Raw genomic sequence first — 25,135 nt, 5'->3', positions numbered from 1 at the left:
AGTCTATAGGAGCAAGCAGCTACACAATGTACGTAATAAGTGTCTTAATTGAACAATACTGCAGTCTAAAACACCTCATTTGTCACAATACCAAATCATTAGATGAGTGTTACTTTATGATACTAAGTACCTGAGGCAGAAATGTGTGAGCCAGTATCAAGTAACAAACATGTCCGCATCATTCCGCTTACTGTCATGTAATGAATTATGGCGACCACCGGGTGTCGCCAAAACACAAATTAACAGTCCCCTTCAAAAGCATAAATCTGTCATAATGTTAATGTTTTCATACCTACCATTGCTCTCTGATTGACTAATTCCACTTGATCAAACCTTCACACTACAAAATACAGAAAGTATGTATGATTCTTGATAAAAATATATTCTCGTTGTATCGGATAACACTCAAGTATCATATCGGATGTGAAAAAGTTGTATCGGGACACCCCTAATATACACATGAGTCATTACCTTTTATACATTTCAATAAAAAGTCATGTTGGTTTCAAACAGCGAAGAGTTGATTATTAGATATTATGTTTGTGTGAATGGGGTTTATTAAGAAGATTTGAACATAGTTTGTATGTATGCATATAAGTAATAGCAGTCCAAATCATTTCAAGAAGCCACAATCTCATGAGATCCAATACATGATCTGTATCATGAAAGTCAAAATATTAGACACAGCTTTCAGTGCAACAAATGTTAAACTACAATAATATTTGGTTAAATTAACCCTTTAAAAATCCTGTGGACTTGTTTTACCATTCAGTAATTTGGACGCTTTAAATTCAACATTCTTATATTTGTCCACCAGATGGAGCTTTTTTCCTATTCAAAGCATGCATGGAAATGTACACCTTTTACTGTTTTCTGCAAGGGTGCCTAACTAGAATTGTGAGTCTCTCTGTTGATGTTTGGAAGGTAAAGACGTGTGTGCTTGCACTTTAGCTTAGTTTGCTTTTTTAAACAATAAAATAACATTTACGGTAATCCCTCGGATTACTGTTATTTTGTTTCAGACATGACCGCGATAAATTAATTTCCGCAAAGTAGCAATCATTAATTATAAATCTATTTTTATAGGTAGAGTATTAATCAAATGTTCTACCTTCTAAATACTGTATTTTTAATTTTTACTGACTGCAAATGCCTGTTATTAATATGATTATTATCATTAATATTATAACATTGATGTTTAATGCAAGATTTCTTTCCTAGACAAAAAATGGCATATTTGAATTTTTAAAAATATTTGATATCTGTCTATCTTTTCAAACTATTTCAGCATCAAGTATACATATCAAACAAAGACAATCGTCCCTCACCACCTCGCAGATTTTTTAAAGCATATTACACAACGTTTTTGCCCTAAATTAAACATGCTCGAGCATAAAAAGGGTAAAAAAAATTTTAGAAATATCAATACTACAGTAAAATTGTCCACTAGATGAGACCAAACCAATCAGATCACACTGTTCAGTATTGTACTATATTGGATTAAAAAAGTGTAAAGGTGATCAAAGGGTGTTATTTCATGTCTAAAGGGCACTCACATTGTTAAAAAACCTATGTATTTCCCTTTTAATGGCTGCATTATGTACAGCTAATGCATTAGATCTCAATAGATTGTACAGTAGGTGTACCTAATGTTGTGGCCGTTGTATATATATATATATATATATATATATATATATATATATATATATATATATATATATATATATATATATATATATATATATATATATATATATATATATATATATATATAGTTGAGGTTTCTGTGGTTTATCCATTATACAGTGCTCAATACCGGGGTAGAGCAGAATATACATTAGGTCGGGAAAAAACACAGAAGCTATTTCGTCCCTACAAGACTGTTTCGCAGGGGATTTTATTCATTTGTTTTATAAAATCCCCTGAAGAGCAGGGAGACCTGTGAAAAAGTAGGGATGAAATAGCCTTTTTTTCTGACCTAGCGTATATATATATATATATATATATATATATATATATATATATATATATATATATATATATATATATATATATATATATATATATATATATATATATATATATATATATATATATATATCTATATATATATATATATGTATATATATATATATATATATATATATATATATATATATATATATATATATATATATATATATATATATATATATATATATATATATATATATATATATATACATATATACACATATATATATACATACATTATATATTAATTATATATATATATATTATATACATATAATGTGTGTATATATATATATATATATATATATTATATACATATAATGTGTGTATATATATATATATATATATATATATATATATATATATATATATATATATATATATATATATATATATATATATATATATACACACACACAAATATATATATACATACTTTCTACATTTTTAACATATTGTACTCACATTCCATTCTGACCTGACAACTATGCAAGAGAGGAGGGGCCTTTTGTCAAGCTGACGTCATATTCACAAGGCTGATGTCAGCCTGCCCCCTTGTGGTGGCTTTTGGTAAAATTCAGAGAGAGATGAGACAGCAGACGATACAGTAGCTGAACAGCAGAGAGCAGCAAAAGCATGAGAGTGAAGTGAGATGCAGGGGCTGCCATGGCAGGGGACATACAATAAGGTGAAATAAAGCCTAAAAAAGGCTTTATTTCAATAATGAAAGCTAAAAAAAAAAAAATAAAGGCAAACAGATGGTAGGTTCTTTCATGAGGTAACTATTTCATAATTATTGTCATGCAGCTTTACTCATAGCATTACACACAGTCAAGAATAATTCATGTTTTTATTATGACTCAGCCGTAACATGAAAAGGTGGAGTATGGATGAGGTGATAGCTACTGTATACATCTCTGTTTCAGTAGTGGCAAATATCAAAGTTACTTTTGTTGGGCAAATTAATTGGACTGCAGCCTGCGACTGGAGTCCATGTCAAGTTCTTTTAAGACAAAGATGACACAGTTTTGAGATGCACTGCTGTAAAATGGATTTGTCTCCACAGTCACAGGTCTTGCACACAGTCTTCCAGGCCAGGCTCAGTAATCTGATTTCATCGGATTTTATAATTTGATCAGCAGATGCTCTAAGGCATTTTAAGGCAGTAATTAGAAGTTGGCCAAATGAATTTGTTGAGTCGCCCCATAAAGGCTGTGTGTCAGAACATGCTGGGGTTAGGTTAGTGCAGTCTAAAAAGAAGCTGTGGTTCTGACTGGGATGTTAATTTGTTAGTAGAAGATGTTTTGTAAGCTGTCCTTAAACTCTGACGAATAACTGAAATGCAGAAGGTAAGTCATTTACTGAACTCTCACCCTTGCACAAAATCATAATAATAAAGGCCATTTTTGGACACTGGCAGAGCTTTAATAATAAAAATAGAGCCACCCTGCACAAAATGGTGGTGATTCCCAGATAGAAATTGCATATTTTTGAGAAAGCTATGTTTCTATCCATTCTAGAGCTGTATAAAGGAAAACCCCTCTTAAATGTAACCCAGTCTTTATTTAAACCAAATATTAGCCAGCCACAATACATTTTGGATTGAGGTAAAAAAGTAGGGGTGTCCTGATACGACTTGTTCCACTTTTTCCCACTTCTGAGTGTGGACTGATACCAATGTTAATCCGATACGATAACAGTAGGAATCTCAACACATACTTTTAATTTGTAGTGAGGAATGTAGTAAGCAGTTTGTTCAAGTAAAATTAGTCAAACAAAGAACAATGGTGGGTCTGAAAAACACAAGCTTTAACTCTTGTGCACCCCTAGTAGGAGTTATTTTTGTTTAAATAAAGATGCATTGTGTTTTTGATTGCAACATTGTCAGAATAAGCTGTAAACATAAAGTACACATATGTTCTCTTGAGAACTCTATTGACTCACATTATAACTGTTTTTAACAGACTGTAATCCTGGCGTATTACTATGCTTTTTCCCTGAAAACCGAATGAATCTCATTGTTGTCGATTGGAAATCAAGAATATATTGTTTTGGTGTAGTTGCGCCTTTTTAGTACCAGATGAAGCCAGAAATCCGTGAGCTTTAATCCTCAGAGGTTTGATAGGTGGAAAACAAGTTAAACTGCCATTTTGATATTGGACAGGCATATATAACAATGCAGATATTCATAAAATAATTGTGTGAACTCAATAAACTTAAAGTCCTGCCTGCTTTCTCTCGTTCTAACTCACTAGGCACTGTAAAAAAATATTTTTGTCTACTTGTCTGCTGTATCAAAATCAATGTTTTTAAGAATTATTGAACCTTTCAAGGCTATATAATAACCCGACCTCGAGTATTCCACTCTGCAACTTATTTTTTGTTTAGAAATATTGCATGATTTGCATTTTCCCATGTTAAAAAAAGTGACAAAAAAGCCATAAAAATTTTTTTAAAATTCCAATTAAAAAGTGTGAAAAAACTTTATACCAATATATTTAAAGTTTTGAAAGTTAGACACAATTGTTTTTATTGTTGACAAGAAGTACAAATGAAAAATATATAAAAACGATCACTTACTTTACAATGTCTGCTCTTACATAGATGACGGCTGATAGGATGTTTATATCTTCCCGTTTATATGAAGAATTGATCATGATGCACGCGAAGGGTTAACAAGTCTCCCTGCAGACACTGTCTTCGGTTGTGTGTGTTTGTTACCTTCTTCGGGTATAAATTGAATGTCACAGATGAACAATTTCTAGATGTATGGCTAAATCCTCCTAATATCTAGACGTGAGGCATGATTTATAATCTAGAATAACTTTGACGCAGCAGCAGGACATCCCGGCCGGCTCACAGTAAAGCACCAGAGGATACTTAGCTGTGTGCTATTAATCCGCCGCTGAAAAATAGTTTGTCTGTGTTAGCGCTTATAATGACAACATCGCTAATACTTGGTTAATATTCAGGTCACGATATGTATAAAGAGTATTGTTGGCGAGTTTTGGATGGTTATTTAGAGGGTTTTGTGGGCGGAATAGATAGCCCCCATTAACAGACTATGTATTTATTTATTTACGACTTAGAATGCATTAAAACAAGAAAACATATGTGATCATGTCTCACACAGGGATTTTGAATGATAGCACGACTCTGTCTAATGTTTGCCTATTTCCAGTATGACTGAACTGATACTATGGTCAGAGTGCAGAAGTGTTCCTCCAGTGATGTCAATCCACGGAATTTACCGAAGACGTTCTGAGCGGAATATTCAAAATAGCTGACTGAATTTAAAGGCATTTTGTGATGTTTAGATGGCATTTTCACATACTTTGCGGATTGTAAATACAATTGGATATGGTTTAATGCAGTGGTTCTCAACCTTTTTTCAGTGATGTACCCCCTGTGAACATTTTTTTAATTCAAGTACCCCCTAATCACAGCAAAGCATTTTTGGTTGAAAAAAAAGAGATAAAGAAGTAAAATACAGCACTATGTCATCAGTTTCTGATTTATTAAATTGTATAACAGTGCAAAATATTGCTCATTTGTTGTGGTCTTTCTTGAACTATTTGGAAAAAAAGATATAAAAATAACTAAAAACTTGTTGAAAAATAAACAAGTGATTCAATTATAAATAAAGATTTCTACACATAGAAGTAATCATCAACTTAAAGTGCCCTCTTTGGGAATTGTAATAGAGATCCATCTGGATTCATAAACTTAATTCTAAACATTTATTTAACAGAAATCTTTAACATCAATATTTATGGAACATGTCCACAAAAAATCTAGCTGTCAACACTGAATATTGCATTGTTGCATTTCTTTTCACAGTTCTTTTTGACAGACATTTAAAAAAAATCTCACGTACCCCTTGGCATACCTTCAAGTACCCCCAGGGGTACGCGTACCCCCATTTGAGAACCACTGGTTTAATGGATACAATGAAACACAATTAGGCATATACAGCCAACTTTGTGCACCTATTGGAGGACAGTTTTAAGAATAGATTGAGAGGAGAAGTATTGCGGAAAGAGATTATTCTATATCAGTGATTCTTAACCTGGGTTCGATGGAACCCTAGGGGTTCGGTGAGTCGGGCTCAGGGGTTCGGCAGAGGTCAAAACACACCCGACTCATCGTGTAAATAAAAACTTCTCCCTATCGGCGTATTACGGATACGGCAACAGCAGAAGTCACACTGCTTTGCAGGTGTGTAATTTGTTGTGAGTTTATGCACTGTGTTGGTTTTGTTGTTTGAACAAGGTGATGTTCATGCACGCTTCATTTTGTGCACCAGTAAAAAAACATGGTAACACTTTAGTATGGGGAACATATTCACCATTAATTAGTTGCTTATTAACATGCAAATTAGTAACATATTGGCTCTTAACTAGTCGTTATTAAGTACTTATTAATGCCTTATTCGGCATGGCCTTATTATAACCCTAACCCTCTAACCCTGACCCTAACCCTAACCAAATAACTCTAAATTAAGTCTTTTATTACTTAGAATATGTTCCCCTAGTGTCCAAATAATTCTAAATTAAGTCTTTGTTACTTAGAATATGTTCCCCATACTAAAGAGTGTTACCAAAAACATACAACTTTGTCTTGAATTTGAAAAAAAAACAACATTTTATTTTTCACTAAAAAAGGGTTCGATGAATGCGCATATGAAACTGGTGGGGTTCGGTACCTCCAACAAGGTTAAGAACCACTGTTCTAGATTGTACCTAATGTCATGACTGGTTCATTTATCTTCTTTTGACTTATTTTTTGCTTAAATTCGTTCTTGTTTCTGGTTATCATTTTTATATTGATATTATCTTGATTTTGTATGTACTTTATGTCATATTTTATTCATTATGGTACCTTTTCGTCACTTAGAATATTGTTTGTCTTCGGTACACTAATGGGTATATTGTAGGCCATTGGTTCTTTGTTTTATTTTTGTAAAAAAAAATATATACACTACCGTTCAAAAGTTTGGGGTCACACAAACAATTTTATGGAATAGCCTTCATTTCTAAGAACAAGAATAGACTGTTGAGTTTCAGATGAAAGTTCTCTTTTTCTGGCCATTTTGAGCGTTTAATTGACCCCACAAATGTGATGCTCCAGAAACTCAATCTGCTCAAAGGAAGGTCAGTTTTGTAGCTTCTGTAACGAGCTAAAGTGTTTTCAGATGTGTGAACATGATTGCACAAGGGTTTTCTAATCATCAATTAGCCTTCTGAGCCAATGAGCAAACACATTGTACCATTAGAACACTGGAGTGATAGTTGCTATACACCTATGTAGATATTGCACCAAAAAGCAGACATTTGCAGCTAGAATAGTCATTTACCACATTAGCAATGTATAGAGTGTATTTCTTTAAAGTTAAGACTAGTTTAAAGTTATCTTCATTGAAAAGTACATTGCTTTTCCTTCAAAAATAAGGACATTTCAATGTGACCCCAAACTTTTGAACGGTAGTGTATATTTTTATATAGTTTTTTTTTTTTTTTTTTAATTTTTGGTGTAAACTCCAAGTTATTGTTTTTTTTTGTTAATATTTTTGCATTACAAAATGTTATTATCGATCATGTTGTACTGCATTGTACCGTATTTTTCGGAGTATAAGTCGCTCCGGAGTATAAGTCGCACCGGCCGAAAATGCATAATAAAGAAGGAAAAAAACATATATAAGTCGCACTGGAGTATAAGTCGCATTTTTGGGGGAAATTTATTTGATAAAACCCAACACCAAGAATAGACATTTGAAAGGCAATTTAAAATAAATAAAGAATAGTGAACAACATCGCTAAATCCCATGAAATCTTATACGTCTAGTCTCTTACGTGAATGAGCTAAATAATATTATTTGATATTTTACGGTAATGTGTTAATAATTTCACACATAAGTCGCTCCTGAGTATAAGTCGCACCCCCGGCCAAACTATGAAAAAAACTGCGAATTATAGTCCGAAAAATACGATAATCTTTTGTTTTGTCATTATGTGATGTTTTTTGCCTGGACCCCAGGAAGAATAGTCTCCACTACGGTGTAGACTAATGGGGATCCTTAATAAACTAAACTAAACTAAACTAAACTAAAGTAAATTAAACATTTAGATGTTAACTGGCTGTCCAGCTTTGCACGAGTAAGCGCGCTGCAGGACTTTGATATCATCTGATACTTTTTTTTGTTTTTTTCGCTGATATCCTATATCAATATCGAATCAGGACACCCCAAGAAAAAAAGCACAAAAAAAACAACATATCTGACAGCTTCACAATGTTAAAACGCCCACAATGCTGTTTCCCATGCACATTTTATAGCAATGAAGTGTCATTCAGGTCAAAAGAAATGAAAAAAATCAATAAAAGAATATACCTGCAAATACTGCATTTTATCTTCCTGCTGTTCCCTCACCGGAAACCCTTGCGGGACCCCCCTTTCTAAGGTTGAGAACTCATACTTGGCATTACGGTCTACGATTTCAGGCGGCGAGTTATAGTCATATGGTCTGTCATATATTAAGTCGACATGAATTCCTCCATCTTGGCTGTTTTCTGCAAAGTGCAGAAAAGCACGAGCGTCAGGGTTAGATAGCCACGGACTCACAGGACAGACAGACAGACAGACGAATAGATAAGAGAGACAGGTTCAATTGACGTCTGACTTGGCTTTTTTATGTTTAACTTTTTCCAGCGAGTCGAACTTTAGATCTCTTAATGCTTTTCCAATGCACATATCAACACAATCATGTTTAAAAAATGTGTTAAAAAAACAAACACCCAATTTGAAAGTCGTGTTGATTTTCGGAAGTGTTGAGCTGGGCTGTAAAATGCTGCATTTGAGGGAAGGCTGTGCCAAAAGGGGATGGAAGATGACAGTAGCTTTTTGCACAGGCAAGGTGGGCATGCAAGTCAGCAGCTTATTTAAAAAATAAATAAACAAAAACAAAACAGTCTTTATACATACAACTGTGATGAGTTATACATGGCAAGCCCTCTGGAAAAAGAAAGCAGAGAACTGGAGGTGTTAATTTTCACACAAAATATTGGCTGCCCTGTGTCGGTGGTGCTGTTGTTCAGTGGGACTTCTCATGGAGGACACCAGGGGGCGCTACAGGTTTGGAAGGTTACACACAGGGGGCAAGGCAGGGAGTTCATGTCCAGTTTAACCATCGGACATAAATTTGCAATAATAATACCAGTAATAGCCAATTGTTTGCATCTTGGCCCATTCCAATTGTTTATTATCATGTGACCTAACAATGTCTTTCAAGATTTTAAGGCACACATCACTTTAAAATAAACCAAAAAATGAATGTGCAGTGCACAACTTAATCTGATTGAGCGTTGTCTCTAGAAAAACACAACATCCCTTTGTGACTGGAGGGAAATATGAGCGTTAAACATAAAAGTGCTTTTCCGCTTTGGGACTGATCCTCACAAATAAATGCGAACCATTTATTTTATCGTCCATTCATTGTGGGGGCAAGATGTCCCAACTTAAATGCAATGGAGTGAATAAAGTGCTGCGAGGTAAATATGGCCTTTGTACGGCAATCACTCACTCTTTTTTTCTTTAACACAGACAAGCAGCACTTTATAGTTAAAAAAAAGAACAACAGTATAATCTGTCCCTAGGCTTTTGTGTGGCCTTAAACAAGACATAGTTTGTTTGTTCTTTTTGTATTGTTATTATTATTACACTCATGATGTGCCCCCGTAATCATCGTTATAATATTAGTCCATCTATTAGGGGTTTAGCCTTGCCTGTCTTTAAATAGTAATGACGCCTCTGTTTTAAACCTTAAACAGGGTTCCTTGAACCCACCACAGTTATGTGCTATGAGATGTAAAAGTCAAACTTAAAAGGGAACTGCACTTTTTGGGGCAATTTTGCCTATCGTTCCCAATCATTATGAGAGACACGAACACACACGTCTTTTTTTGGGGCGTGTTTAAAGATGGTAAAAAAAAAACCGCTTGGAAGATGCGGCTAATCGGAGTCCCTTTTGTAGCCTTCAAATCCCTCTAAAGCAACTTCAAAACCTTTTATCTAGGTTTTATATACAAGTCTATATATAATGTAGTAACTGGCACGTTCATAACAATATGTAATATGCTCAATATTTACCGTATTTTTATCATTTTAATCAATGCCGGAACTAATTTTCTTAGCCGCATTTATTTCCGTTTCCATAGCAGCGTACGTCTGACAATGTGTGTTCCTACTTCCGGATACAAAATGCTTGTGTGTGTTCTTATCATGGCAGATTCGGTACCAAACAACAAAGACGACTATTTTTGAGCAAATGAGGAATCACAACCTTATCTTTTTTTAATCTGAATATACGGAGGTTGAACTACTGCTTATAGAAGCGAGTACGAAGAAAGAGTGCATACTTGCCAACCTTGAGACCTCCAATATCGGGAGGTGGGGGGTAGGGGGTGGGGGGCTTGGTCGGGGGTGGGGGGGCGTGGTTGGGGGCGTGGTTATTTACAGCTAGAATTCACCAACTTGAGTATTTCACATATATTTCATATACATATATATATATATGTATGAAATACTTGACTTTCAGTGAATTCTAGCTATATATATATATATATATATATATATATATATATATATATATATATATATATATATATATATATATATATATATATATATATATATATATATATATATTTATTTTATTTACATAGAAAAAAGAAAACAAATACTTGAATTTCAGTGTTCCGTTGGCTATCCATTAGATGTCAGTATTGTCCTGTTTAACTTCTTCGTTCATTGGGCAGGCAAGCTGTTTATATTGTGGGAAAGCGGACGTGAGAACAGGCTGTCCCCACTCAGTCTCAGGTCCGCAGTGAGCTGGAGGGGGCGTGGCCTCCAGCTCCGGCTGAATACCGGGAGTTTGTCGGGAGAAAATCTCTGCCGGGAGGTTGTCGGGAGAGGCGCTGAATACCGGGATTCTCCCGCTAAAAACGGGAGGGTTGGCAAGTATGGAAGAGTGAGACGTCGGAGCGGACGAAAGCCGAGAGAGTGAGGTGATAGCAACTCAAAGCTGCAAAATGTGAAATTTGGAGCCATGCTATTATGGCATAAATGGAGTGCTTACTCAAATAAACAGGAACATAGGTCCCCGGCCAGCTGGACCAAACAGACAACTGTCCATCGAGTGAGTCACACTTCATCTTGATCATGATATACACAGCATACGCTGTCTGGCTAGCTGTGTACAAACAAAACATGAAATGTGGGCTAATGCTTTATGGATACTGTAATATGATTGTTCATGTTTTCCAGTCAGTACAGATTGGTGTCTTATCGCATTGTATTGTGTAGAGGTGGGAATCTTTGGGCACCTCACAATTCGATTACGATTCAGAAGCTACGATTCGATTAAAAATGGTATATTGATGCATCTTTAATTTATGTATATTGATGCAGTTTCTTAGATTTTTGTTTCACTAAATAAGCGTTTATCACTTACAACTTTAAAAAACAATGTATTTGGAATAAGAAACAGTTAAATTATTTCCCACATTTATTAAATTAATGAAAATGTGTGCAAAACTCGACCATAAGTGCCAGATAGTAAAGGAGCTAGTCTGATCTCTCCGGTGAGGTGGTTCGCTGCTGTCAGCCAAATTTTAGAACTATCTGCATTACTTTATTTACAATATATAAATCGATTATCGATTTTTGATGTTTACTAATCGATTCTATAATCGTGTCCGAATTGCGATGCATCTAAAAATCCATTATTTCCCCCACCTCTAGTGTTGTGCATTACAAACTCAAACGTGTTTCGTGCTCGTGGAGAAGCTAGCTTATCTCTCGTCGTTAGTAAGCTTTTACAGCTAATACCGTAGCGCCGATGTGATGCTACGCTAAAAAAAAAGAGTTCCTCAGCGTTCGCTCTTACAATAACAATGTCACTACAGCTTGGTTATTATACAGCTTATGGAACGTAAATTAAGTATTGTTGACGGTTTTTGAATGCATTTTGTGATTTAGAGGTGCTCCCACTAGCTGCATTAGTAGCCACCAAGAACGAGCCGATTTTCACATGTTAAATGCAAAAAAACCTAAAAAACGTTTGTCTTCTCGTCTCTCAAAATGATTGGGAACGATAGGCAAAATTTTAAAAAAAAGTGCAGTTCCCCTTTAAACATAACTTTGTACAATGTTGACACAAATAGATTTGTCATATGTTTGTTTCTATCGCCTTATCCTGGCTCCCAAATGTTAACTGACATATTTAAATGAAATAAGAAAAATCAAATCTTCAAAAAAAAAAAAAAAAAAAAAAGAAAGGCCATGATTATGTGGCCCCCCCTAGTGATTGTGGCCCTAAACAACCACATAGTCTTTATGCCATGTGCTGGTGTTTTGAAAAAATGTGCTACTTCATAAAAAAAATTGCAAACAATTGCGTAATCCGATAGTTAGCAACATAAGTAATAAACGAAATTGGATGACATTTTCAGAAAATGTCCAAAATTGATCTTGGAATAAGTGGTTTTGTAGTTTATTTTTAATTATTATTCATATATGAGCTTGTCAAAATACTTATTGTTGACATTCATTCTGTCACCATACAGTATACACAAACAACAAGCCATGCATTTTTGGTTATTGAAAATGTATACAGTTTTTGTTTTGGTTTGTTTCCTGGTATGTAAAAAATGCTACAAATAACCACAATACATCAACATTTTTTTAGCCTTAATTGCTATAGTTATTTTGTTCGAGAAAACGTTTATCGTTGATGCGCATTAGTGCGCATGCTCAGTAGCTTTGGGCAGCACATTTTGAAGGGTAGCACATTTTTCCACAACACCGGCGCTGTTCTGTCCACACTTGATAGGTCACATAATAGGATTTGAGCACTGAATTCATGTAAAATGAATAAAAAAGTATTATTTTAAGTAAAATATTTTGCATGTATCGTCACTCATTTGAGTGGGTTCCCACAAAGCCATGCGCCTCCTGTCAAAGAAGGTTTAAAGGAGGTCTGACAAATCATTAGAATTCGATAACACATGTGTTATGTGTAATAATGAAACATTAGCTTGGTGCTATAACCCCCTTTTTCCTGTTTTGCAATGCTAATACTATCAATTCCCTCAGTGTAGCACCACCAAGGTGAAAGAAAGAAAACTATATTTAATCGTAAGACATTGTTCAATGAATTTCCTCTTATGTTTAAAAGGCGATCAATTGGCCACATTGGTGTCATGAGGTCAAGGTGAAGGGAGGTAAAGAGGAGACTGGGCAAAGGGACACTGCCAGACTGTGATGGGGCTTACCCTCGTCCACCTCGTCATTGGACATGATGGCCACACACTTGTCCCACACCATGCGGATGTCGGCCCGGTAGCGGTCGCAAGCCCACAGGAACATGGGCAACAGGATCGACTGCACAATGGAGCACCACAGCACACACAGAACCATCCAGTTGTATGAGCGGTCGAACTTCAGACTGGCAAAGCTCACCACCTGTGCAGGGAAAAAATAAAAACTTGAGGATTGCAGTATAATACTTTACTGTTATATTTAACATATTGACATAGTCACACCATCACTTTTCTGGCAGGTTTGGTGCACTATTTAATAGTGACTAATTCGAAAAACAAACTGCACGTCTGTTCATTGTTACTATGATATACCGTATTTTTCGGGGTTTAAGTCGCACCGGCCGAAAATGCATAATAAAGAAGGAAAAAAACATATATAAGTCGCACTGGAGTATAAGTCGCATTTTTGGGGGAAATTTATTTGATAAAACCCAACACCAAGAATAGACATTTGAAAGGCAATTTAAAATAAATAAAGAATAGTGAACAACAGGCTGAATAAGTGTATGTTATATGACGCATAAATAACCAACTGAGAACGTGCCTGGTATGTTAACGTAACATATAATGGTAAGAATCATTCAAATAACTATAACATATAGAACATGCTATACGTTTACCAAACAATCTGTCACTCCTAATCGCTAAGTCCGATGAAATCTTGTACGTCTAGTCTCTTACGTGAATGAGCTAAATAATATTATTTGATATTTTATGGTAATGTGTTAATAATTTCACACATTAGTCGCTCCTGAGTATAAGTCGCACCCCCGGCCAAACTATGAAAAAAACTGCGACTTATAGTCCAAAAAATACGGTATATCTTTATATTGAGTTAATTTTTTTATAGATTTGGGCAATACAGCATATAAATATATAAGTGTCTTTGTCAAAGTTAAGTATAACTATGACACTTGTTTTTAGGATCGGATCATTGATGCTTTTGATAGTAATAGCAGGATAATAAATATTGTGGCCGAGAAGAGTCACAACAATTGCAAATGCCACAACACAACATGAAACCACAATACAACAATATTAAAAGCACAACACAACAACTTTCAACCACAACACAACAACATAAAATGACAACAAAACAAGGTGAAGCCACAACAATAACACGATTGCAAAAGCTGCAGCAAATGCAAAGGCCACAACGCCACAACACAACAACATTAAAGGCCTACTGAAAGCCACTACTACCGACCACGCAGTCTGATAGTTTATATATCAATGATGAAATCTTAACATTGCAACACATGCCAATACGGCCGGGTTAACTTATAAAGTGACATTTAAAATTTCCCGGGAAATATCCAGCTGAAACGTCGCGGTATGATGACGTATGCGCGTGACGAAGTCAGTATAACGGAAGTTATGGTACCCCGTAGAATCCTATACAAAAAGCTCTGTTTTCATTTCATAATTCCACAGTATTCTGGACATCTTTTGCAATTTGTTTAATGAACAATGAAGGCTGCAAAGAAGACAGTTGTAGGTGGGATCGGTGTATTAGCAGCGGACTACAGCAACACAACCAGGAGGACTTTGTTGGAGAGCAGACGCGCTAGCCGCCGACCTCACCTTGACTTCCTACGTCTCCGGGGCGCCAAACGCATCGGGCGAAGTCCTTCGTCCTCCTGCCGATCGCTGGAACGCAGGTGAGCACGGGTGTTGATGAGCAGATGAGGGCTGGCTGGCGTAGGTGGAGAGCTAATGTTTTTAGCATAGCTCTGTGCGGTCCGGTTGCTAAGTTAGCTTCAATGGCGTCGTTAGCACAGCATTGTTAACCTTCGCCAGCCTGGAAAGCATTAACCGTGTATTTACATGTCCAAGGTTTAATAGTATTGTTGATTTTCTATCTATCCTTCCAGTCAGGGGTTTATTTTTTTTGTTTCTATATGCAGTTAAAGCAAGATGCTATCACGTTAGCTCGTAGCTAAAGCATTTCGCCGATGTATTGTCGTGCAGATAAAAGGCACTGAATGTCCATTTCGCGTTCTCGACTCTCATTTTCAAGAGGATATAGTATCCCAGGTGGTTTAAAATACAAATCCGTGATCCACAATAGAAAAAGGAGAGTGTGGAATCCAATGAGCCAGCTTGTACGTAAGTTACGGTCAGAGCGAAAAAAGATACGTCCATCACTGCCTCTCAAGTCCTTCACAGTAACGTTCCTCATCTACGAATCTTTCATCCTCGCTCAAATTAATGGGGTAATCGTCACTTTCTCGGTCCGAATCTCTCTCGCTCCATTGTAAACAACGGGGAATTGTGAGGAATACTAGCTCCTGTGACGTCACGCTACTTCCGCTACAGGCAAGGCTTTTTTTATCAGCGAGCAAAAGTTGCGAACTTTATCGTCGATTTTCTCTACTAAATCCTTTCAGCAAAAATATGGCAATATCGCGAAATGATCAAGTATGACACATAGAATGGATCTGCTATTCCCATTTAAATTTAAAAAAATCATTTCAGTAGGCCTTTAAGTGACGGACACAACAGAAGTGACAGCGGACCAAGTTTGGCTGACAGACCAAAGTTGTTGTGTTGCAGTTCTAAGTTGTGTTGTGGCCTAAAGTTGTTGTGGCTATATGTTGCTGTATTATGGCTTTATGTTGTTGTCATGTGTCATAAAGTTGTTGTGTTGTGGATTTAAGTTGTTCTGTTGTGGCTTTATGTTGTTGTGTTATACTGTTTGCATTCGTTGCGGCTTTTGCAATCGTGTTGTGGCTGAAAGGTATTGTGTTGTGTCTTAAAGTTGTTGTGTTGTGGTTTTATGTTGTGTTGAGGCTTTATGTTGCTGTGTAGTGGCGTTTGCGTTGAATGTGGCTTTTGTTATCGTGTTGTGGCTTGAAGTTGTTGTGTTGTGGTGTTTGTGTTTGTTGTAGTAATAGTGACATTTCTTGGACACCGTAAAAAAATACGAATAATAAAAAAATAAATCAGATAATTAATCAATATTAGGTATTTATTCAGAATTGTTTTTGTATTTTTTTTTTCCATCAAATCCTGTTGAATGCATAAATAATTGTTTCACTCTCTGTAAGTCACTTCAGCTTAGGTTAACAGGAGCAGTTTTGTAAACAAAAACTATTCAAACCAATATTTACTTTTATTCCTGGAAAAAAAAACTTGACATTGTAGTTAGGAAACAGACACCCAATGTTCAGAAATGCGTGCTGGTGTTTCAATACATTATTATTTACATTTGTAATTATTTCAACAAAGATGGCAACAGCTTTTAATAAACTGTCAAGTGTATTTAACCTATTTCGAAAAATAATTTTTTTAGGGATAATTCCAACTGTAAAACTACAAGTTTGTTCCTGCTCCTGGGTATTTGTACTTGCATCCTCACACAAATGTAAATGAACATCCATCCATCCGCATTCATTTGTGTGTTTCTGCTCTCCATGCATTTAAATAGCTCATTATATTAGGCCATGAGAGGCCTACAGGTCTTTATGTCACTAGACTGTGACAGAATATAGTCTTTCATCATACCCACCTCTGTTTGGAACATAAACATACGATGCAGTGCAGATGCAAAGTCGGAGCACACGCAAACCATTTCTAGTACATGCCGAAACAGGAAGTCATAAAAAGCACTCACGTGTCCTCAATCTTTCTGAATGCTAAATAGCAGCTGTGGTGCCTAAAGGCTTGTGAGGTCATCACTTTGCATGGAGCAGCAATGCATACGTGCAACATGCATATATTGCACATGTATGTTTGCTAAAAACATGAACGGTCTATTCAAAGCAGCAGTTTGTCATAAATGTAATACACTATGACGGCACATTGGTTTGTAAAAAGGAGGAATAACATCTCTGTCACATTATGTACTTTAATGGCGGACCAGCCACAACACCTCAACTGTTGTTGGCTATACATGAATAACATTTGCAAATATAATCTATATATTTTTTTTTATCATACATTAAAAAAATAATTAACTTGATGTATTTAGCTTTTATTTTTGCTGTTTCTGTTTGCTTCAGCTTGAAGTGACTTAAAGTTCACAACCATTATAAACCCAGATGTGGGGAAAAAACACATATTTCAATATCAAATCTATTTTTCAGGCTTAAAAGAAATGAAAAAAATCTCAAATAAATGTAATATTAGGAAAATTAATATTAATATAAAATACTTATTTAAGAATTGACAATATAAATATCATAACATAAATATTAAAATACTTTTTATTAATTCATATATTTATTAAATATTTGTGTTATTAAGAATAATATATAAAATATTATATATCATAATATTTTATGTAATATAAAATAAGTTTAACATGTAAAATTAAATAACAAATGTAAATTATACTTCAAATTTAAATTACAATTGAATATACAGTTGTCCCTTGCTAAAACGAAGCTGTACTACATTGCCTGTTGTTTTGTTTAGTTTTTTAAAGCAATATTATTATTTATTCATTCTAGAAAATTGTTTTAACCATAAATTAAGTATTTTAAGCATAGAAATGGCTAAATTAACAAAAACTATCAATACTGCAGAAGTATTGGCCATTAGAGGACACCGAACCAATCACAGTGTGCTGTTCAATATTGTGGCCACTGATGGACTAAGTCTCAGGCAGTATCACTATTTTGTATTGAAAGAGAGTGTAAATGTGACTAAAGGGTGTTGTTTTATTTCTAGAGGGCTCTCATGATGTTGAAAAACATATTAAGAAGGTAGTAAACAGTTTGTTTTCGGTCTAGCGATATAAAATATTGGATTTATAATTAAAACAATTTTGTATTTCATTTATGTCCAGAACCAAATAAAGGAGGGACTACTGTAATATGATGTATTCATATATATCAGTGGTGTCCAAACTACGGCCTGCGGACAACATGTGGTCGCCAACGTAATCAATTTGGCCCGCGAGATGTCATGAATTTATTAAGGAGTTTTACCCACAGGGAGATTGCATTCATTTTAATGGTCTGGTGATTTTGATACTGCTATGATGTCGCCAACTAGTGGACAACGTGAGAAATTCAGGTCAGCTGCCTTTAATTATGCTTTGAATGGTAGTTTGCACAGCATTATTTATATGACCCAATGCAAAAAACCTTCCATAGTTATGGTCCAAAAGAACAAATAAAATAAAAAATCCAACCAACATAAAATGTCAACAGACAACACAACCTGATCACTGATCTTTGTGGACATTATAAAATATGTCCATGCACCATAAAACAATTCTAAACTACACCCATTTAAATTCGTTAAAAAGCATGATGAGAAAAATACAAAACACTCCACACTTATCCATGTTTGGCGCATTTTAGCTGCTTGATATTTCTGATTGATTACAAAACTTTAGGGAGGTTGTCACGGAAGTAAACAAGGGAGAAGTGGAACTTTCACATACTCTTAATATCCAATTATATTAATTATATAGCCGTTATATTAATATAATATGTATATGCTATATATATATATATATATATATATATATATATATATATATATATATATATATATATATATATATATATATATATATATATATATATATATATATATATATATATATATATATTGTTAGGTCAGGAAAAAACACAGAGGCTATTTCATCCCTACAAGCCTGTTTTCGCAGGTTTCTCTGCTCTTCAGGAGAGAAAAAATCCCCTGAAGAGCAGAGAAACCTGCGAAACAGGCTTGTAGGGATGAAATAGCCTCTTTGTTTTTTCCTGACCTAACATATATTCCGCTCATTGAGCACTGTATAACGGATAAACCACAGAAACCTAGACTATAAAAAATAAATAATAATAATAATAAAATATATATATATATTAGGGCTGCAACAACTAATCGATTAAATCGATTAAAATCGATTATAAAAAATAGTTGTCGATTAATTTACTCATCGATTTGTTGGATCTATGCTATGCGCATGCACAGAGGCTTTTTTATTGATTTATTTTTATTTATTTAAATTATTATTATTTTTTAATAAACCTTTATTTATAAACTGCAACATTTACAAACAGCTGAGAAACTATAATCAAAATAACTATGGTGCCATTATGGTGCCAGTATGCTGTTTTTTTCAATAAAATACTGGATAGGATAGAAATGTAGTTTGTCTCTTTTATCCGATTATTAATCGAAGTAATAATCGACAGATTAATCGATTATCAAATTAATCGTTAGTTGCAGACCTAATATATATATATATATATATATATATATATATATATATCCATTTTCTACCGCTTATTCCCTTAATTTATTTATAGTTACTCGACCAAATTTTTTTAGCCCAATGTAGTGTCAAAAAGTTTGGACACCTATTGTATATTTGTATATAATATTACTATTATTTTTTTCGTATCATCGTAAAAATATTGTATTAATTTATTTATTATTTGTTAAATAATTCAGACAAAAGTCAACACATTATAAAAAGTGATACAAGCAAAATTGCAATTGAAATTATTACCTTTTTTTCTGTGCTTTTAACAATGTACACAGCCAACATTTTCAGTCCAAAATGAGCCATCAGCAATGATTTGGTCTGCTGATCCGCGGAGAGAAAGCGTTTGAAAGTTTGGCTATTTGGAGAAGGAATTGTTATCGCCCAGCTCCCAGGGTGCAGTTATTGGCATGCGGCAAAAAGACGAGAAGCATGACTTGAGGGAATAATTAAAGATCGCTATAAAAGCCAAAGCCTGCAAAGTGTGACAATGGCCTCACTGAACATTTGCTAATACAATTCTTGAGGGAGGCTTTTGAAATTCATCGTGCTAATGTAACCCAGACCACATGTTCTTTCTTGGTAATGTTGAACATCCTTCAACTGCAAGAAGTACTACTTATTTTGTATCAGTGCATTAGTGCAGCCATGTCTGTAACTTGCCTGGGGTGTACACAACTCCATCAGGAAAAAGTTTGTTTGGATGACTTTAAACAGATGGCTTCACCGTGAGCTAATGCATGAATGTGGTAATGGTACAGACATCTCGTCTTACACAATTTAATAACACCAAGTCGGAATGCAAACAGTTCAATCAAGTACAGGAGCATTCTTGCTGAAAAGCTTAAAGCTCTCTAGGAGCTCTCGATTCGGCCTGGAAACACAATGTGAAAAATGAATGAGGCCCTGAGGCTTGAATTTGCAAACCAAATGGCGACAGGCTAGAAGAGCTTCATTCAAGCATGATGATCTTGAAGGATTTTTGAGTTAAGTGACACCCTTGTTATTCCAGATAAGAGAGGGGAGATGACCCTTGCTCTAAACGTGCTTGATAGATTCAGTAGACCCCCCACTCTCTTTATATATTGTGACTTGCTGGAAAAATACAGGCATCATCTATAATCACTGAGCCTGGCCTACTTTCAGATGTGGAGGAAGAAAAGCATTTAGGTTGATGTAAATAATAAAGCAGCATGGCATGGTTTCTAAGTGTGTTGAATGTTTACCTCCAGCGGGCCTGTTTCATGTCATGCCAAGCAAGCCTGCACATGGTCGACAGCCTCCAAAATGAGCAATAAAGAGATAAAGATGTGTGATTATGAACATTTATGGCCCTTGCTTATAAGTTTGTTGCTCCAAAACGTAAAAAATAATTACCGGTGTTAATGATAAACTGCGGTAAAATTACCGTATTTTCCGGACCTTAGGGCGCACCGGATTATAAGGCTCACAGCAGATGAATGGGCTATTTTTGATCTGTTTTCATATATAAGGGCGCATTAAAGGAGTCATATTATTATATTTTTATCCAAATTGAAAACACTTCCTTGTGGTCACATCAGTGGTCCCCAACCTTTTTGTAACTGCGGACTGGTCAACGCTTGAAAATTTGTCCCAGACTGTATTGATCTATATTGATATATAATGTAGGAACCAGAAATATTAATAACAGAAAGAAACAACCCTTTTGTGTGAATGAGTGTGAATGAGTGTAAATGGGGGAGGGAGGTTTTTTGGGTTGGTGCACTAATTGTAAGTGTATCTTTTGTTTTTTATGTTGATTGAATTTTATTTTTTTTAATTAAAATTTTTTTATTTCTTGTGCGGCCCGGTACCAATCGATCCACGGACAGGTACCGGGCCGTGGCCCGGTGGTTGGGGACCCCTGGCATAGATTATGTTTTACAGATCATCTTCAAGCCGCTTTCTGACAGTCGCTTCCGGATGCGCCGTGGGCGGTCTTATATACGTGGCTCACCTTCGGCAGCGTCTTTTCTCCGTCATCTTTGCTGTAGCGGTGTAGCGTGCAAGGACGGGAGTGGAAGAAGTGTCAAAAGATGGCGCTAACTGTTTTAATGACATTCAGACTTTACTTAAATCAATAATGGAGCAGCATCGCCTCATCCGGAAACAACAACACCGGAAAAGTGTCCCGTGAAAAAACGTCCGACCGGAACTCTAATAACTAAAGTTCCTTGGGTGAATAATGTAAACTCACTATGCCGGTATGTTTTAGCGTCTTCATGGCGAGTTTACTGGCAGATATAAGTAAGAACTTTACACTACTTTATATTAGAAATGTCAACAGCGGAGGATGAATGTCTCATAACAAGAAGATAGAGAAAAAGAAGAAGATTATCGACTACGGCGTCGGTGCGGACGCGCACAATTTTTCAGGACTTATGCAGACCTCCAATACACATCAGCAGGTACCAGAAAGTAATAAAAGTTGCTTTTGAATAATATTGCAAAACAAAACGCCAGATAATATGTCTTACCTTATACACACAATAATATTAATACTCGTATGTTTAATGCGCCGACAATCCTTCAAGCGGTGCGGCTTCATAGCTTACCAAAGTCGTACTAAAACATTTTGATAGATTTTTAAGCGCCGTGTGTAATGTTCTATATTTTCAATGGAACATTTAAAATGTTGGTGTTGTTTACTTGACACCAAGTAAACAACATCATAGTGCAGTCTCCACGTATCTCTTATGTTTGACTTCCATCTACTGGTCACACTTATCATTACACAATGTACCAAATAAAATAGCTTCGAGGTGGGTATGCTCAACCAAAATTATTCTGTACATTAAGCGCACCAGGTTATAAGGGGCACTGTCGAGTTTTGAGAAAAAAAAAGGATTTTAAGTGCACCTTATAGTCCGGAAAATACAATATCGGCGGTTAATATTACTACTTTAAATTTTCTTACAACCGCGATTGATTACTGCACTTTGAAAAACTCATGTTGATACTTTTCATTTCTCATTTCCTGGAGAAGCAGCTAGCGTGCTAATCACAAGCTAGCTTAAATGCTAATTGGAATACAAAACACAAACATTTTTACACATTATAAACGTCAATCTAAACTCTAAACTTGTTTGAGCAACTACAGGCCTGATCTACCAAAGGTTTGTGCGTATTAAATAGGGATGTAACGATTTCAAAATGTCACCGGACAATATTATGATGGTATTAAGGCCACAGTACAATATTGTTATGGAATTTCCCCCCCAAAAAAGACTTGGTAAAAATGGCATAGTGTGTAAAATGAAGTGGCAGGAAGGTTTAGGATAAACACACTTAGTGTAATTAAACACAAACATATGCTTAAATGTTTTAATCATATTTATTACTACAAACATGAATTTTCAAGTGCAACATCTACTGTTCCAAGCAAATATCTGACAATTTATCTTTTAATAATGTAATTAACTCAAACATTTATGTTTAGCTTTGCTGGCTTTAAATATATTTTCCGGGTGATGGTTTGTCAAGTAGCTTCTCATATTTCCCCACAGTGTACCGGATGCCCTTTCCTCTACAAAAGTCCGATTGTGATTCGATTTGCGATTTTTATATTTCATACATACAAATGCATAAAACTGCGAAACTAACGAGTGAAGGTGTAAGTGTGAATTCCAATCAACATATTCTTGTCTCAAGGTGCCCCACATTAGAACAATATGCAATAATTTACTTAAAAAAATATTTGGCCTTATGCAGAAAGACTTAAGAGTTTTTGTCCACATGATGCTCTTAAACTGACTAAATAATCTATAAAACTATACAGTGTTTATAATGTAATGTAATCACAAAATATCATAGTAATGCAAGTAACCATTTTAAAGGATATAAACTTGTATTCCTCATTACAGTACAATTGTTTACCATTACCAAACACTAATCACCGAACAGAAACTGGTGTGTAGAAAGATCAGCATACCTGGCAACTAAAAATAAACCAAGGAAATAACCGAAACAGACTTAAACATGGAAAAACCACAACAAACACAAACCGTGACCTAGAGTGACAGGGCATGACACCCAGAGTGCACCTTTAGTGTGGTAAAAATAAGTTATGTCGTTCCGCTTCAGTTTTGCATTGAAAAAGTGATACATATTTTATTTGTGTGCTGCATGTCAACAACATAACAAAACACCACAAGTTGGACCATATGATGCTCTAAATGTAGAGGAAATTAGTGGCTCTATTGTGACAGTCGGCATACATGCACAATGCTCATTTAAACAGGTCTGCACCACTTTTGTACTTGTTACCAATTATGTCTTAGGAGATCACTCGCAACACACCCACTAATAGTACACACAATTTTATTGTTTGCATATGCTATTTAGCACTTTTAATTTGGAGCTTAGTAGATCAGGCCATATGTTATGCTGAGAACATAGTGGTGGTTGTGAAGATTTTTACACTGAACACACACAAACATAAACAGGAGGTGAAGCGTGCAACCCCCGTTTTGTCTTGATCATTAAAGTAGTCATCTATCCATTTTCTACCGCTTGTCCCGTTCGGTGTGCTGGAGCCTATCTCAGCTGCACCCTGGACAAGTCGCCACCTCATCGCAGGGCCAACACAGATAGACAGACAACATTCACACTCACATTCACACACGAGGGTCAATTTAGTGTTGCCAGTCAACCTATCCCCAGGTGCATGTCTTTGGAGGTGGGAGGAAGCCGGAGTACCCGGAGAGAACCCATGCAAACACGGGGAGAACATGGTCATATCATGATTTTTTTTTTTTTTTTACATGTAAATCACTTCTTTCTGGTCTACATAACATCTGATGGTGTTTTTTTGGTGAAAAAATGCATAGATTTCGTTTTACAGACCTATTTTGAAGTCACTTTTTTGCTGCCTTTTAAAACAGCTTGTTTTGAGAGGCAGAGTTGTTAGATGCAATTGAACCTCTCCTCACCACACCCCCTCACACCGATTAGCCTTCGCCCCCGCCCGTCAGCTTTTATTTGTATTTCATTTTTAGCTTTCTTGCTTTTATTGTGCACTATGGACATTGGTGACCGCCACCAGCCCTCTGTTTTGAGTGACTTTTACCACAACACAACATCCCAGAGTGGTTTGTTGTCGGCACTTATGAAGGAACCCTGGCTGACATACAGGTCTGGAACTATACACACTCTCTAAGGTTAAACTTTTACCAAGTTTAACTTTCTAATGCTAGATACTGGACATATACATGTGTAGATTGACAATAAAAAGCTTACCTACTTCGCTAACGTACGAACGGATTATATAACTTACTCGAACCTTGCCAAACACAGTAGGCACTGATCCAATTAAAAGTAGTTTTTAGGAATATCATTCTGATATATTGCCAGAGGACAATAATGCTATTGTTTTACAGTAGAAGGATAAGCTAGCTACACAACAACTCGAGCTAACATTGCTCACGCTTCATTCACACATTTCTAACCTATCGTTATTACTTCATCTTTCTCCTTCATTGCCATAGATCAGTCAGCGGG

General features: G+C 35.5%; 1 protein-coding gene across 1 annotated transcript in view; it reads right to left on the bottom strand.

The window, feature by feature from the left end:
* The window catches only part of LOC133654305 (probable G-protein coupled receptor 153), a 73,709-nt gene that overhangs the window by 5,433 nt on the left and 43,141 nt on the right, over positions 1-25,135 (bottom strand). Inside the window, exons 5-6 of the mRNA XM_062054595.1 lie at positions 13,342-13,531; positions 8,402-8,580 (exon numbers count right to left, since the gene is read on the bottom strand). Coding sequence (XP_061910579.1) covers positions 8,402-8,580; positions 13,342-13,531 — 369 coding nt within the window. The remainder of the gene's footprint in view (positions 1-8,401; positions 8,581-13,341; positions 13,532-25,135) is intronic.

Source organism: Entelurus aequoreus, linkage group LG07 (genome assembly GCF_033978785.1).
Source record: "Entelurus aequoreus isolate RoL-2023_Sb linkage group LG07, RoL_Eaeq_v1.1, whole genome shotgun sequence".
NCBI classification, from domain to species: Eukaryota; Metazoa; Chordata; class Actinopteri; order Syngnathiformes; family Syngnathidae; genus Entelurus; species Entelurus aequoreus.
The sequence above is the reverse complement of the archived record's forward strand: the minus strand, read 5'-3'. Positions and strand labels throughout refer to the sequence as shown.